The sequence below is a fragment of the Centrocercus urophasianus genome, unplaced genomic scaffold (assembly GCF_019232065.1).
Source record: "Centrocercus urophasianus isolate 14NV4802_14NV808 unplaced genomic scaffold, USGS_Curo_1.0 seq_28, whole genome shotgun sequence".
Taxonomy (NCBI): Eukaryota; Metazoa; Chordata; class Aves; order Galliformes; family Phasianidae; genus Centrocercus; species Centrocercus urophasianus.
The window spans coordinates 7,507,364-7,524,460 of record NW_024884844.1 but is presented as its reverse complement, the minus strand read 5'-3'; the positions used below and the strand labels follow the sequence as shown (position 1 = coordinate 7,524,460).

The window sequence follows — 17,097 nt, the reverse complement described above, 5'->3', positions numbered from 1 at the left end:
TATTTAAGGAAGTCCTCACCAGACGAGAAAAGAAAGATAAAACCATCAGAAACATCATCGCCATCAGCTTGAGCAACCTGCAGACCACCAGGAAAATAGATATTGAATTTCTGATCCTGCCCTCGCCCCGATGCAAATCCTTTTCCCTCTGTAACCTGCTCTCCTACTCTATCTCTTTTTCTCTAATGAGGGTTCGGCTTAGGCTGCTAAGCCTGTGTCTTTGGCAGCTGCAGGCCAGGAGGGCAGCTCTGAAAAGCAACAATTTCCAGCAGCCCAGCTCTCATGTGAACTCACCGACAGTCTCCACACAGCTGATAAGGCCGCGTGCTGCCCTATAATTCTCCAGCAGTAAGGCTGCAAGCCAGAATTAACTCCATACAAGAAACTTCAATTTTTTCTTCCCAATCTGTATGCTTTACTGTATCTGTATGTTTTACTTCGTTTTCACAAAAGGTAATTCCTGAAGCAACAACAGCTCTGGTCTATTTGAATTCACTTCTTTTTTTTCATGCAAAACGTCTTGCTGTAGTCCATAGCAATGCTAAGACTACCTCAAAGACGATCGTGCATATGTGATGGACACTTGCCAAAAAGGCTACAGAAACACAGGTATGTTCTTCTGATAATATTTTGTATGTAACACTCCACATTTCATTATCCTTTAGCTCTTTTGTAACTTGAAGCCCCTTTTACTAAAGTAGCCATTCTTGCTTTTGGACAAGGAAACCAGGCTCACTTTCTCAGAAAAATAATGACTCCAGATTACAAAATGCAATCAAACTCATTCAGGCCTGGCTTGCAAGACAACGTTCTGTCCTGCAGAAGGAGGACTTATATTTTAGAACTTAATATACTTTTGTACAATAAACTTCAAATTGGAGAAGCTGAACCCCAACGCCATGCAGCCAGGCCACGCTCTGCAGCAAGCGAGCCAGTAATTTCTGTGACATTTTTCCTATCAGGTCTGCTTATTTCTGCGGTCACGTCCGTGATCACAGCACACTTGCTGTACGGGATGGTTCTATGCTAAAGCCAGTGGTAAAACAGATTTAGGAGGCGTTTATACTGTAACATCCAGATGAGACAAAGGCAATGTCAAAGCAAGCCTGCAGAGACACGTAAGTAGATCAAAATGAAACAGCACCAATATGAGCTTTTGGTAATGTGATTACAATTTCAAGGTCATGTTTTTGCCAGACCTTGGGAGCTGCGTTGTATCATTTCAAGCAACAAGCAAAACGCGTTTTGCAGCAGAGCTTATGGGCTGCCAGGAGGGAGCAGGACAGCCACGTGCACCGAGGCGGGAAAGGCGCTTCCTCACAGCGAGAGCACAAAGCGCACAGCAGGCTGCCATGTGAGCTGCAGATGGCACCTCCAGCTTACCTCAGCCTCCTGCAGCGTGAAGATCGAGCTCAACCGTCGATTCTCCTTCTCCTCAGACACTGGTCCCTCCCGCACACGGTGATCCCACGTGCAGGCAGTGCCTCAGGGCGGGACAGCGAAGCACGGCACGAGCGCTGCTGCCTGCTTGAGGCACGGGCACTGAGATAACTGGTTCCTTCTACCTAAATCAGTGAGACTGCCCTTCGAACTGCCTGCCTGAAGTGGTCAGGAGGAGGCCGGGGCAGCAAAGGTGTGGCTTTCCTTCCCTTAATTGTCCTGGCTGTCTGCATTCCCGCGTGGTGTCTCTGTGGCACCAGCAAAAACCCGGGCTGGAAACCCGGGGCTGTGCAGAATACCTACACAAATTCACCTACCTGGCCTTCCTTTGTCATCGTACTTCCTTTTAATTTGTGTTCTGCCACATAGGATTGCAAATTCTAATCCTATTAACATCAACCCATACTACAAGTGATTGCTTCATTTTTGCACTTGTCATACCTGGGCCTGTTTCCTAAGTGGATTGGAATGACGCTCCAACATGACAGTCCGTGCTGCAACATGTGCACCTTTCGACTGGCCATGCCTCAAAGCCAAGGAGGAGCATCCAGCTGTACCAGAGGGAGTGTGCCAGCTATCAGGTAAGACGTGTATTTGTCCGGTAATTGTCTGAACCTTTCAGTGATTGTGTCTACAATGATTCTCACATAGTGTATATTTGATGTAACCTGCAGAAAAACTACAAAACAGAAAATAAGTACCATAAAGGCCACTTTACTTACCCACTGTAGGGCATAATCCTTTAAAATCACATTTTTATTTGATGTAATAAAAATTCACATTCTGCACAACTCCACTCGAAAAGAAAATTAAAACAAAAATACAAATGGGGCCATGCCTTTTTGTCCCAGTTGATGACCCAACTTGTAACTTTCTTGGAATACGTGGGATTTTGTTCATCTGAACAGAGACTCAAGGGGATGCTGCTGAGCTCAAAGTTGAAGGCGGTGTTCACAGCAAGCAGCTTCACACCATACCTGCAGAGAATTTTCAACTATCCCGAGTTCTCCAAAAGCCCGCTTTGTCTGCAAAAGAAAGTGAGAATACCCTCCCAGTGCAGCAGCAAATTAAGAATGGAGGTACAGACATCCTATTTTTAAAGCCCATAAACTGCAGAAACAGCTCGATGGGAAGTTGAGTGTGTAGGGAAGGGGTAATTTTTGAGATGCATCTTCAGAGAACTACAATTTATATGTTGGTAATTAGCCCTTTTGTAAAAGGCACACATTTCAGACTTCTGGAAGCTAGACCATCTCCAAGGAGTACATTTGTGCATACAAAGATGAAGAGAAGAAAAATGCAGTAGGTTTGTGGGACTACCACGTGATTAAAAAACAGACAAAAACCACACAAGGGTACCACTATACTCAGTCCATTTAACAGCAGAGGAATTTCTCCTACCTACCTGAGCTTGGTGATTTGCAGACTGCAGCAGAAGCAGTTTTAGAGGCACGTGAATTGGCTTTGAGGCAGTGAGGTAGCTCAGAGGAAGCAAAAATTTAGTCTCAATAGATTGTAGGTGGAGAGCAATGAAATACTAGTGCCACCAGGATGTTTGCTTTTTTTTTTTTTTATTATATGCAAATTTTTCTAGCACAGAAAAATAAATACGCAGACAATTCTCAGGTGTTTTGATGCTGCAAGATGGATCTGGGCTAAGGGATATTGAACATGAAGGTAATTTCAGAACTTTAAAAAAAAAATCTCAAAAATTAACCATTGGAAACATTGCATGTAAACTAGGCTGAATTTTGTCATGTTCTCAGAGTTGTCTCCTCATTAAGCTAAGTAGGTGGACTCATACTAGGGTAAGGCTGTTGCCAGAGGCCCTTGCACTGCAGAAGTAAAAGCAGAGCTATACAGAAGGGGATGCTGAGGTGGCTCTCCAGGATTGCAGGCATCTCCCTGAATTTAAACCTAAATAAAGAGTGCTGTGTTCAGCGTGGTCCAACTGGTCTAACAGTATCTGGCTGTGCTGTTGACAGCTTTGACTTCATCTAAGCTTTGTACAACAGCTTGTGAGTCTCTTGTGAATTTGATTTCAGCGTTACGGTCTCTCCATATAGTCATCTCCAAAGATCACTCCATCCAAGATAACATACGAGTGCTGGAACTTTCAGACTTGGGCTCAATCTGACCCATCTCTTCTGGCTTTGGGAGCTGCCAATGACTCTCAGAGGCAGAATTAGAGACAGGAAGGTGGAGAGGCCTAGCGTGGCATTAACTTGTCATTTCTCATCACCTGCAACTCTATTTAGTTCTCTACCTACCCTCCTTGTTTTATTCCTTTCCCTAGTCTTCTACACCTCTTTATTTTCAGGAGCCTAGGACAGTTCCTCAGGCAATGACTCAAGCAGTGCTGACACTGGGCTTGGTCTAAAGCTGTAGTTCTTAGTTAAGAACAGCTTACACTAACACTTTACTATCATATTCTTACCTGACAGGGAAGAAAATTATAACCAATAATCTTTTATAGAGAAGAAACCCAAATTACAAAAACACAAAGGGACTTTCCTAAGTATAATCAGTAATGAGGAGGAAAGGGAAGTATCGTTCTCTGTTCACCCTTGATGTTCAAAGCACCAACATCAAACATGGAGTCCATGGTACAAGCCAGATTTAGAGGGAACAGTATGGAGTTTACTGAAAGATCACAGTTTCCCAGGAGTCCATTTTGTGTTGCATTTACACATTTACCTCAAAACTATTATCTGCTGGAAATAAAACTAAGTAGAGAACAATGTTTTTAAAGTGTAGAATAACAAGTTCCCAAATATTATGTGAAAACAAGAAGTTCTGTTAGGAGTTTTCTTGAATATATAGTTCAAGGCTATCAAATACATTCAGATTTAAACAGTATGCTATGACAGGAGAAATACTCCAAGGTGGTATTCTCAACTCCATACTCGTGCCTCTGCATTATATTGCTAGCACGCCTCTGTTGCCAATTTTGCAAGCAATTTAGCATTAAGCACTTAAAAAAAAAAAAAAAATAGCTGTGAGGGGAAAAGGAAAAAATTGAGAAATTTAAAGGGAAACATAAATGTGGCAATTTTAAAAATCACCTGCAAAAGGAGGAAGTAGATTGGCAGAGCGGTGCCAGCAAGCCTAGACACATCATTGAAGACATTAATTTGTTTGGAGGAATGACTTTGCCAGAGAGCTGATGCACTGGCATTATTTCATGACAGAAACTGTCTCAAAACCTCTTTATCAGACCCCTCAAGGCACTGTCTATTATTATGTATTTACAATATATATGTATTTTTTCCTACCATTTCAGTTTTGGGGTGATTTGAAATTTTTCATCCAAAAGAACTTTAAGCTTATTTATTCACTATTCGTGTAACAGTTCAGATTCTCATGAAATTGTTTTGTCTTGAATCTTTATCACAAGCTTAGCTGACCCTGACTCAGAAAAAGAATGGATAGGATTAGAAATAATTTTATCTCAGGCTGTCTCCTTTTACAAGAGCTACTTCATGTATGGGAAATCCACACTGTGTCTCCTCTTAGTTCTGAAGGATGTTTCAACATCCCAGCAGTTAAATCAAAGTACCCTAGTAAATGATACAGCGCTAAGCTTCCCACAAAGAATAATCAACTTAGGTAATTAAGGAACTTTTATAGTATGAACACCTTCAAGTTGCAGCAACTTGTAAGACAGTGGATAAACATTACCAAAAATAAGTCCTCAAGGCTTGCAATCCCACAAACTAGAACTGGATTTTCTTATACATAAGCTCATGGTATGGGAGGGAAGGAAGGTGAAAAAGGGGAGGAAAGTAACAAGAGTTCACACTGACATAATAAACAATGACTTTTTTTGAAACCTTAAGCTTTGCTTTTTTTTTTTTAATCAGTGCAAATGAGATATAGTTGGTTTGCAGGTATAAATAAAAACAATGTCTCCCACATACATACTGCAAAGAGTAGAATAAAATCTTTGAAAATGGTTTGAACATCGTCTTTCTCAGAAGCTTTAAACCTTCCCTAGCAGTGACATTAAGCTTTTGGTAAAAAGGCTGTCTCATGTTTGAAGTGCATCTCCTAAAACTGAAGAGAATACAGAGTAAGAGAATATTCCAACAAATTACATCCTAGAGAATGAAAAGCATCCTAGAGAATGAAAAGCTAACCTGCACTAACTTACCCCCTCATATACAGGAAAGTACAAGGTGCCACAATACCAGACAAAATAAGTTTAGATCTTACTAGCCTAATGGAATGAAAAGTCAAGTTTTAGATAAGGGAGTGAAGAAACAAACATTTCTCCTCTCAGTCATTTAGCCCAGTAGCTCCCACACACTCTGGGCAAATGATAGCAAACTATAGTGCACTGCCAACATTCCTTATGGGCCTCAACACATCTTTATCAAACTGCTGGGAAAAAGCCTATTTAATACGGTTTTGTGACCAGTTGCCCTGATCATTTACACTGCCTGTTGTCCACTCCATGATGAACTACTTAGGTTGCTAGGTTTATGTTTAGGGGGAGAACTTGCCACGAATGAGAGAGTTGTTCCACATTTTTATGCATTTGTATAACTGAAAATGGAGTGATCACAAAACAGCTGTGATGTCAGCCATCAGTTAGGACTCTAGGAAGAACAGGCATGTAATTGCCAAGTTCCCCTTGCAAGTATATAGAAATTGCTAATACCAGCTTGCTTCAGACTCTTAATACAAGTTCAAGAATCCCTGTTGCTTGCCAGGCACTAATGAGATGAACTATGTTAATTAGCTTTTTAAAAAAAAAAGTCCATTAAAACTGAAGTACTGAAGTGCACTAGTGTTGACTAAGAGATTTTGTTTCATTTACTGTCTCTTAAAGTTCTTTGCCAAATGCTGAAAGACACCGCAAAGACCTTCCCACACTGGAGGAAAAAAAAAGTAATTACATGATACATGTCCATTTGATGTCAAGAATAAAATGTTGCATAAGTAACAATTTCAATCGATTTTTACAAGTCTTTCTTGGAGTAGAAATGATTCTTACCACAATTCATTAGTCTACTGTATTTAAAGAAAGCCTGCTGCTCATCAATTTTAATAGTTCTTCCTGGTAATGAAACATACACAAGACAGTGCAGCCACTGTAATTGCAGCTTCCATTAAATAATTGTCTTGATTACATCATGCTTGTTTATTACAGGTAATTAGATTTCAGAAATCAGCAAACATCAGTGCTACTCCTTTCCTTCTCTGCATTGTTATCTGTATTTGGTATGTGCTCACGTCTATATTTATCATTTTTTTCTACCACTATAGAAATCCACTATAAAACTCATTTACTTGATATATGCATATTTACAAGGGCTGCTCTAAAAGTTATGCCTCCTATTTTGTTTGTCCACAATGTCAGAGGTGGATGTTGGTGGTATGGCAGGAGAGATTGAACCTTCCCACCAGTACTGTTACATCTTACTGCCATGTGAGATGGCCGCAGAGGGGCAGTCTGACATGGAAGTGCATATGAAACAAAGGGGTGAAACCGAATTCCTCCACGTGGAAAAAATAGCACCCACTGACATTCGTTGACACTTGCTGAATGTTCAGGGAGACCAAACAGCAAATGTGAGCACAGTGAAGTGGTGTGTGGAGTGTTTCAGCAGTGGTGACAGGAGTCAACTCCTCTGGTGCAGATTTGTGCAAGCATGGTATGTAAGCTGCTGTTTATTGCTGGCAAGGATGCAGGGCTAATGATGGTGACTATGTTTAAAAAAAAACAGTGTCTTGTAGCTCAGAATTTGCTTTAGAGAGTGTTATTGTGCTCCTTGTATGTGCTGTTGTTTCCATGGAATTAACTAGGAGGCATTACTTTTGGAGCAACCTAGATACGTCACAGCAGGTATCTTCTCACTTCAACACCAAAACCTGCTTCTTGCTATACCTTTGAAGAACTGATTCAATACACTAATTAAACACAATTCAGAAAAATACTTAGACGAGCTTACGGTAGCAAAATACTTTTTCTAATTAAATATTCAGGTGAGTGCTATGATCCCAAGAGATTTTTAATAATTAATAATAAGACACTGGAAGTCCAACTGCATGAAAATAAGCCTGTATTTAGTCCTCTTTAACTATAAGAATCAAGGATGATAAACAGAGAAGTTAATTGCATTTAACTGCTTTTGTCACTTCGTAGAGTTCGGGAATGCAATAGATGGATATTACAGTAGCTCCCCCTGCTGATGAAACACAGCAGTCTTCCAGAATATAATGCATTTGTGAGTAAAATCATTGTAGCCATGAATTAAAAATTGATACCTCACTACTTAATTACCACATCAGTCTGAGACAGGTTATACAGCCTTTTGACATCCCAGCTGACTGCAGATAAAAGATGACGTCCGCTGACTCACATTTAAGAGGGAAAAAGGGGAATTAAGTGGACTAATTCAAGACCTTTCTGCCTCTATCCTGTACTCCCAAGGTAGCAATCTTTAGGTGACCACTCAGTTTTTCTTAATCAATGGTATGAAAGACATTAAACATAAACCCCAACCAAATACTAATTCCTGTTAAGAAAATATGATTTATAATCTTTATTGGCTTACTTACACATAATAAATATAATACAGAACAAAAACATCACACCCATCGATTGTATTACACAGGCTGTTTATCAGGATACATTACATTGTCTTTTCACTAGCCCTTTTATAGGGTTTTGGTATTGGATATTAATAATTTCAATTTATAAATCTATCAACATAAGAATGATTTCCCCATTGTCACTTTTATACACGTGTCAAATAATCACATATATACCCACTTTGTTAAAAAATATATAAGCAGTATTTGGTATTTGCAATATAGGCCTATAATTTTCATTCATTAGATCTCTATTCATATTGAGAATTTCAAAATTATTAATAGCTTAAATTTGATTTTAATTAAAAATACTCATTCTATACTTCTAATTTAACTGAATCCCCTTCAGAAAATGAAGTGATGTGACAAAGACGCTAAAGGCCAAAGTCAATGTTCACTTCTAAAAAACAAAAGGGTAAAAGTTCTGGTCCTTGCTTCACCTGTATAAATCAGGAATAATGAAGACACTTATTTAGTACAGAAGGAAGGAAAGAACAAGAAGCCAGAGTTTCTGAAGAGACTTGCATCTTCATTTCAGAGTTACTGCTGCCATCCTGCTGTTTTCTTGCATAAATCACTGCATCAAGCCAAGATTATGATTTTCCTCTGTGTGAACATACTTATTATTAAATGAAAACTGGATTAAAACGCTGTTTCTTATAAAAAAAAATAGACATGGTTTAACACATTCTGAAATCAAGTACTTAGGTGCAAATGCAGTATGCATCAGGCAGTTCAGGTTCTGATCTTACTAAGGAAAATATTTAAAAACTTATGCATTACACATTTCATAACAAATGTACACCTGGAACTATCCGTGCTCTCAGAACATTTGAATTATCATACAAACTTCACGCAAACAAAAGTTCTTGTCATGTTAAAGTTTTTCAGTTGAAGCAATTTCAGAGTTCAAAATTCTTCAAATTGCAGAGCTGAAATTAAGTACAAGACATAATGCCAAAAGGTACTAGCTGTTGGTTTCATGCATCTTTCAACACACAAGTTTTAGAAATGTAACAAATCAGTCAGTATAAATATCTAAACAAAAGTTCCAGATGCAATTTTGTTTTACCAACACCCATCCCAAAGAGAACCTGAATAAGTTTCACATCTCTACAAGGACCCACTCAGTTGTACTGTGCTGAAGTTGGTACTGCATGCTCATTATCTCCCCTAATTCTATTCTATTAACGTCAACTTGAAACAACTGCCTAAGCTTTCATGATAGCTTTACATAAATGGCTCCCAAAATTTTCAATTAATAGGCAGATCATTCATTTGTAACTGGTTTGTACATGGAACATGTAGGTCTTCAGAGAAGAAACCAACCAACCTAAGAATCCCAAAATGCAACCAAGAAAATCCTTGGCATGTGCGTTGTAGTTCCAAATAAAATTCTTCCATGATTTTTAGAGTCACAGGAGTTAGGCATTCAGCTTCAACACAAACTGATGAGATTTTAAATACCTACATTCCATATTAAATCAAGATCAGAGTGATCAATCCATCGCACAATTATAAGCATGTCCTATATTTAACTATGCTATACAGGCAATTACTTCAGTGATCTTGCAGCTGGATCTCATATGCTGGTCAATAGGATATTTTATTTTCAATTTTTTTTTTTCCCCCTTTCACATAGGAAAAAAATACTGTTTGAGTGGAAATCCCCTGCTGTTCCTCTAGCTAAAGGTTAAAAGGAAGAGATTCTGAAATGTTTTAAAAATCAATCATTATGACAGAGGATCTAGTTTAATTTACATGAAAAAGTTTCCATTTATAGAGAAGAGAAGGCATCACACTTAACAGACAAGAAAAACTTGATGGCTGGCAACATCAGCAATACACTGAAGGATACGTAATGAGAGCAAAGTAATTTGCATGTTATAAAGTTAGCTCCACACTATATGGCTACTTTCTCCTCAGCCCAATAATTAGTTTTCTAAAATGAACTGTGGAAAAACTTCAGGAACATGTTAAAAGCCATACAAGCTTCTCTGCAGTTATTTCTGAGGCCATTGCAGTATCGAGTCACATACATTCTGTGGAAAATGCAAAGAACTGCACACCTTCCCTGACAAAAGTCAAAAGTTAATTAAAAACAGAAGAAATCCAGATACAACTTTAGAAACTGAGAAACAGTTACTTAACTATTAACTCAGCAGCTAAAGAACTAAACAGCTACTTCCTTTAAAATCCCCAGAGAAAAACCTTTCATGCTTTTAAAAAAAGTTGGAGGGGACAACTAGATTAAACTCTGGATGCATTCCTACCATGGTGGGTATTCCAGCCTATTAATACCAGATGTAATGATGCAATGCATCAGCTGATGTAGAAGACATAGCTGAATGGTTACATTTATGTAAGAATTACATGTTTCATGGCAGGTATATGACAGTACGGATGATCAGGGCACTCAGCTGTTTAGCTAGGAAATGTTCTGTTGCATTCTTTGCCAAGCAAATAGAAGTGTTAAATCTGAAATCATCAAGAAGTTAATCCTCAAAGCTGTGATCACATTCTCACTATGGACAAAAAATATTCTGCTAGTATACAACCAAGCAAAGCGGTCAACATTTCCTATGCTGTTGATTCTAAAGAAAAGTCATGTAGCAAGACAAATCCACCTTCTAAATAATTAAGCTGCATGCTGGCTATAGGGAAATATATTTCTGTGCTCAGTAACAGCAGTATGTTTACCATTTTCACCAACACTAAATCCTTCAACTTTTATATTAGTGAAGTCTTTCAGGAAACTACTTGCCATGTATGCTGCAGATAAAAACACTGCAAAGGCATAAAGGTCAACCTGACTGCTGAGTATTTCAATAAAGTTTTATTTTATTAATGCTACCTACAATGCTGGTGGGCTTTGGATCAAATCCCAGTCTAGACAAAGTAACTTTACTGGAAAAGCAGACAAAAATCCCCAAAGTAAGCACACTTTGTAAAAATTTAATGACACAAGTAAATATGTTAGAATATTTATACTACCCCAGAATCAGACTGCATTATAGCATTGTCTGACTCTGGAAATGAATGTATCTGTTGTGTCTCAGGCAACTAGTAATGTATATGGCACATATTACACTAAAGCAGGAAAAAAGCCACACAACTTGCAGAGTCAATTTGAAATGGACATATATCCAAAAGCTAATGAAGTATCGGGCAGAGTGCATCTTACAGACACCTTAAAATGCTGTTCACATCTTCTTCATGATTCACCTGGTAAATCAGAAGCAATTCAACATGAAAGTCATTTGATGTGAAGTGTTTGAGTGCAACCGGAAAGTTCGCAAAAATTTGAAAAGCAAGAATTAGTTACCAGCTCTTACAATGCATGCTATTATCCATATTTCCCTGAGAAATCATGTCATGCAATAAAGATGTAAAGCTAAATGCACAATTAATGCAGTCCTGGATTAGAAAGAAAAAAAACCAAACATGCATAACAACTCTTAATGAACCATCACTTAAATACTATTGCAATCACAGGTATTAAATTGCAGACGCTATATAACAGCCCTAACAGGAACTGTAACTCAAAGCTTGCATGGAATAAAGAAAACCGATTAAAAGTACTATTTTACAGACATATAACTCAACTTTCTGTTTTTAACATCAGTTTGTTTCTTGATTTTTGAGTATGCAGCTTCCTACAACTTCATTTATAAACACTGCCTTACTGAGGCTTATCTATTCTCATATGAGTCACAGTTCAACTCTTCAGTTTAACTACTCTTTCTGCTCCTCCGATAACCTTAGCTTCAGTTCAGTAAATCCATTTTCCTAGGATAGGATGTTCTTTTTAGTAGGGAATAGCAATGGCAATATTCATTGCAGAGATTGAAGTAAGAACTACACAAGAAATTCTTAAATCACTTTACTTAAGGCAACTGTACTAGTAAGTAGCAGTGCCTAAGCACAGTGAAAGAAACTGACAATTACAATAGCACACACACAGAAAAAGCAATTCAGTGGCTCTTCTGTTTTTGCTAGGATGTCACAGGGTGGTATGCAAAACGTGTAGCAGCATACCAGGTCAAGCATCACATGCAGCACTACAGTTTCTCATTTGAGGAATACCCCTACTTAATACCATATTGTGACAAAATACTTGTGCATTTGCTCCACCCCACGCTGTGCCCCAGCCTGCAGCTTCTTGGTTCATGCGTGCAGTACGCTAGCACAGCTCCTTGGCAGGCTGGATCAGCTGCATGCTACATGCCCCACATCAATTTCCAAGCCAACATGCAAGAAATGTGCACATGGACAACAGAAATATCAGGCCCTCCATGTCTTCAGCGGCATTCTTGTGCTCCATACTTTCCAAGTAACAGCTGGATCAGTACCACAGCTACAGCACCTCTCATTTTTGGCATGACTGAAAACTAACAAAGTAGCTAGAAAAACTGAATTGATTTTTCCTCCTTTGTTCTGGATTGCAGCACGCAGGAGACATAACTAGGCAAGACTCACCAGAACCCTAAAAGCTAAGACAGGCTATATTGGCACTTAGCAAATTGTCCTAATCTCTTCCATATATAAAAACAGAACAAAAACAAAAAATTCAATCACACACAGAAGAGATTCTTAGTTTGTCTCATAGCACTGCAGGAATTAGTTAAACTGTTTGACAGAACAGTACATGTAGTACTCATTTTAGGCATGGGAAATCACTGTTGTTCAAGCATCTCATGGCATTCAAAGAAATGCTTGAATTAAAAATTCTTTTTTTCCTTGTTAAATTGCATGTGCTTCGTACAGGAAGCAAATCAGAATAAAGACATCCCCAAAGCGAAACAGTAAGAACGCCAATTTATGCTAGCACACAGTGGTAAAGATCTGCAAGAGCCCCTTCACATTCCAGTTGTGTCATGAGGAAAAAAAAAATACCAGTATGTCACCATTACATCAGAGGTACCTGAGAATCACAGCTAAATCTCTTGTGCATTTACCAAGCACCCATTAGAGAACTATGCAGTTTACATTTCAAATAAGACAATATATTTATAAAATATTATTGTACTAAAAATCACAAGATTTTATAGAAAAATCTCATCGCGTTCTATTAAACAAGGAACAACATTACATATCATAGCTTCAGTAAATAAAACTGCAGTGTATTTCTTGTAACCACAGGGGCACCACTGCTTAAAAATCCATGGTGTTTCAAGAAGAATAGTTTCCTTTTTCGTCTTTATTTTATCTTTTCTTTTTATTTTTTAAAGGGCTGTAATTTAACACCAAAAATCTGTTCAAGCTACAAAGTGCCGTAAGATCATAATAGGAAATATCTTGAGAAAAGATTAACACGTCTTTTGTCAAAAAAACAAAACAGCAGGAAGGCCCTAACATTGAGTTTGCTGAACAGAAAGATTATTAGGTCTGAAGAACATTCTCATAGTACTTAGTTTCAAGTCTAACATAATAATGCCGTTTAACATAAGTCATACACATAGAAAGCTGTGATAAGCTTTCATTTTAAGTCATGAACATTAAGACAAATGTGAATAGCAACTGCCCACCATGCATTATCAATCCATTCTATCAATCTGAATGACCAGTTTCAAAAGACGGTGTTAAAATATCCTGCTGAAAATACTATTATTGCCAATTTGAAAGCAAACTCAGCCTTCCTAGAGTTAACAAAGCTGTCCTAGAGTGACAAAGCTGTCACTGATTAGATGCTATATAGGAACAGGTTAAAGTCTGTAGTTAATGGCTGAAAATAACATCCTCTAATCTGTGCTAATTTAGAAAAAAAATCCCACTATAAACTCCTTTTACCAATGAAATCCCTGAAAACTCTAATCAAGTCAAATATAAAACTAGTTTTTCGTACTGTATTTTCACCTACTGTACTATTGGGCTTTCCAATTGAAATGAAAAGTTTTTCAAAATGCCTAGATAAATTTAATAAACTTCTGTTTTTCTGCTTTTGTTTTTTTTATTTTAAAAACTATTTCAGGTATACAAATATAGACTTACTATCTCAAAAGACACCTCAGGTAACTGAAACTTTTAATGTAGTTCAATATTAAGAAATGGAAGGAAAAATTTGATAAAGGTGCACTACTCAACAAGAACAGCCCCCAGATTCACTTTTTTTTCCCTGGTATCTTTTTCCTTCTTTACATTCAGAATTTTACATTCTAGCTACTGGTTGAATCAATCATTCTAAAACTCACTAAAAAACACTGCTTTCTTGAATTCTATCTAGTCTACCAGTTGTATCATCAAATCACCTCTTGGATGGATCTAGAGGTTCAAAACATGAAAAGGCATTTGCTTGGTTATCCTTTCATATCTGTATGGAAAGATAAGAATACACTGTTATTAATAGCCTTGTTATGTGGAAGAGAATATACTACCAACTGAAAATCTGTCCTACATTCATTATAAGAAAACAAAATCTATCAAAAGCCTTTTTTTTTTTTTAATAGAAGTGTCTTATTGGCCAGAAATTGGAAAATGTCACTGATTTATTTCAAATATCCTTGAACGAAATTATTCATAGCTTCTCAGAATCAAATAAGACAAAAGCTGCAGTAGAAGGAAGATACAGGTTGTGAGGAAAACAATCAGTTTTAGAACAAATTTATTAATGCAACTGGAAAAAAAAAAATCAATGCAGTTATTTTTAGCTTTCACATTGTTTAGTAGATTGCTGTAGTGGCAACCCACAGCTGAAAATTTTAACGACTTATTGGGATCCCTTTCCTAAGTTGGCAACTACAGAAATGAATATTTTCAAATTAAGCCTACTATATGAAATCATTGGAGATCTTGATGGGTTACAGAATTGGTCTTCTTAAGGGATTGTTTTTGAGAATGTACACCCAACATACTGCAATTATAAATATTCTTTCACTCACTGAGATTTTAAACATTCCAGATCATTAGGAACAAAAGATTTTTAAACAGCGGCACCCACTGCCGTTACAAGGCTTCTCAGAATGGGATAAGACAATATGTATGTAGTGTTCCAGGACTGTACAAAGATCTTGCCTTCATAATTACAAGAATTCACTTAATAAATTATTTTACTATTTCCTCTATTAATATGCAAATAGTTTATACAACATAAAAAAGTTAATTTGTACCTACTACAGGTAACGTATCTATTTAGCTTTTCATCTGAAAGCCTGTAAGACGTGATGACCTGCAAACTTATTTACATAACTCATTTGAAAGTGTTTTTTAAAATAACCTTGTCCAGCATTTAACAAAACCGAGAGTTAAAAAGAGAAAGAAATCACTTAACAGCATTCATTTTCTTGATTTTGTCAAGTAACTTCACCAGCTCAGTGTAGTAAGGCAGGTTGGTTGCTCAGATGGACTAAGATCCCCTACGTTGATATGCATGGAGTAAATTTGTTCATTTATAAAATCAGATGAAAGCAAGAAAGATGTTTAGAGTTTCACAAGAACAGAAGCTTCTTATTTTTACTAAAAATTCAGAATAGGCACTGAAACATTACTCCTTTGGGACTTCTCCAGAAGATTGTCTCTTCACTAGGCATCAATCCATTTTTAAACTAAGCAAAAAAAAAGAAAAGTTATCAGCACTACACAATTAAAAATTACAACAAATTGCTATGCATGCTAATTTCCATCTTATAAATAAACTAAGGAAAGAGCTTGTACAAAGTTTAAGACATTATGATAACTCTCGTTAGTACATTTTTGATTTTGCTGTTATATTTAAGCAACATTGGGAAAAAAAGCACACTTCTGATCATTCAATTTTCTATGTTATTTGGCTAAAACAGTTCTAAACTAAGTCTGTCTCCACACTCTAAGACAAACTCAACTATCTGTAACTTCAGAGCTTCGTGTAGTGCCCCACCTTATTATTTTCCAAACTCCCAAGGTATTCTTAGGTAATACTGTTGTAATATACTGCATCTTTACCCACTGAAGGCAGAAAAAAGGTAAGAATAATGCTTGGTATAGAATAAAAGTAATTTTGACATTTCTTTAAAATTTTACCTATCAATTCAGAACAAGATTAACTGGATGCTCTGGAAAAGAGGTGTTTTTATGTAACAAATGCCATCATGAAAAATCAGTCCTCACTTTTTACTGTATTGCTTATTACCTTTTGCCTATGAACAGCAGCTATCTCCATCTTGTGAAACACTATGCATAGGAATAAGACTTTCACACTGCTCACTTTCTTCTGGCATTCTTAAAAGAAAAGAAATATTTTTCAATTACATGGTAAGATGTTGGCCACAAAACAGCCCATTTATTAAGTACTAAGTGAGTGACAGATGTTTGAACTGCAGCCATAGCCAAGACATACAAACCCCACTCACAGAGTTAACACATTTTTCACTGTATGTTCCTGGCTATAGCAACTACCATAACAACATTAAATAAATAAAACTGTGATAGCTACTAGGAAACTTCTTTGGAAATATGAACAGACTTCAGGTATATACAGGTAGATACAGTATGAGTGCTGTGGCTTACAGAAGGCTACGACATATCGGAAAGGCTAAAGACATATGAGATTGGGAATGGGATTTTGTGGTTACCCTACCTCTGAATTCGATGTTTTCTACAAATAAAGGCAAAAACTCTTCTGATTCCCACCATCACAGGATCCCAGTTGTTATAATGACATAACAGAGTTACGATGAAAAAAGAAAAAAATACAGGGATCGCTCCTGCAAAAAACAGCCAAGAAAACTGCACCTGGAATCAAAATACAAACATCAGTCACTCAACAGTGTTTCTAAAAAAGCATATTGTGCATTAGAGTAATTATTATCAACCCGACTTATGAGCTTAAAGTGCACTTTCAGTTCTTTTGAATTGGTTGAAATACTACAAATATTTCCACAAGTTATTTGGTACAGTTTCTACAATCACTGCTACTTCTTATAGGTGAATAACCTTTCTTCTGCTCCATACAGCCAAAAATACAGTTTGTGCTGTGGTGTGGATACGCTCCCATTTTTAGGCTGTAGCTATCTATTGGATCCAAATAAGGAAGTCTCTTGGGACACTTTGATAAAAGCTTTGACAAGCAGGTCAGAAGAGCTC

General features: G+C 37.3%; 1 protein-coding gene across 8 annotated transcripts in view; it reads right to left on the bottom strand.

Moving 5' to 3' along the window:
* Positions 1–7,961: 7,961 nt before the first annotated feature.
* SLC35F5 (solute carrier family 35 member F5) overlaps positions 7,962–17,097 on the bottom strand; it is a 33,040-nt gene continuing 23,904 nt past the window's right edge. For all 8 annotated transcript variants that reach the window (XM_042827182.1, XM_042827177.1, XM_042827183.1 and 5 more), the window contains 3 exons: positions 16,592–16,746; positions 16,145–16,233; positions 7,962–15,581 (listed from right to left, as the gene is read on the bottom strand). In XM_042827182.1, coding sequence (XP_042683116.1) covers positions 16,152–16,233; positions 16,592–16,746 — 237 coding nt within the window. In that variant the 3' untranslated portion in view covers positions 7,962–15,581; positions 16,145–16,151. The remainder of the gene's footprint in view (positions 15,582–16,144; positions 16,234–16,591; positions 16,747–17,097) is intronic.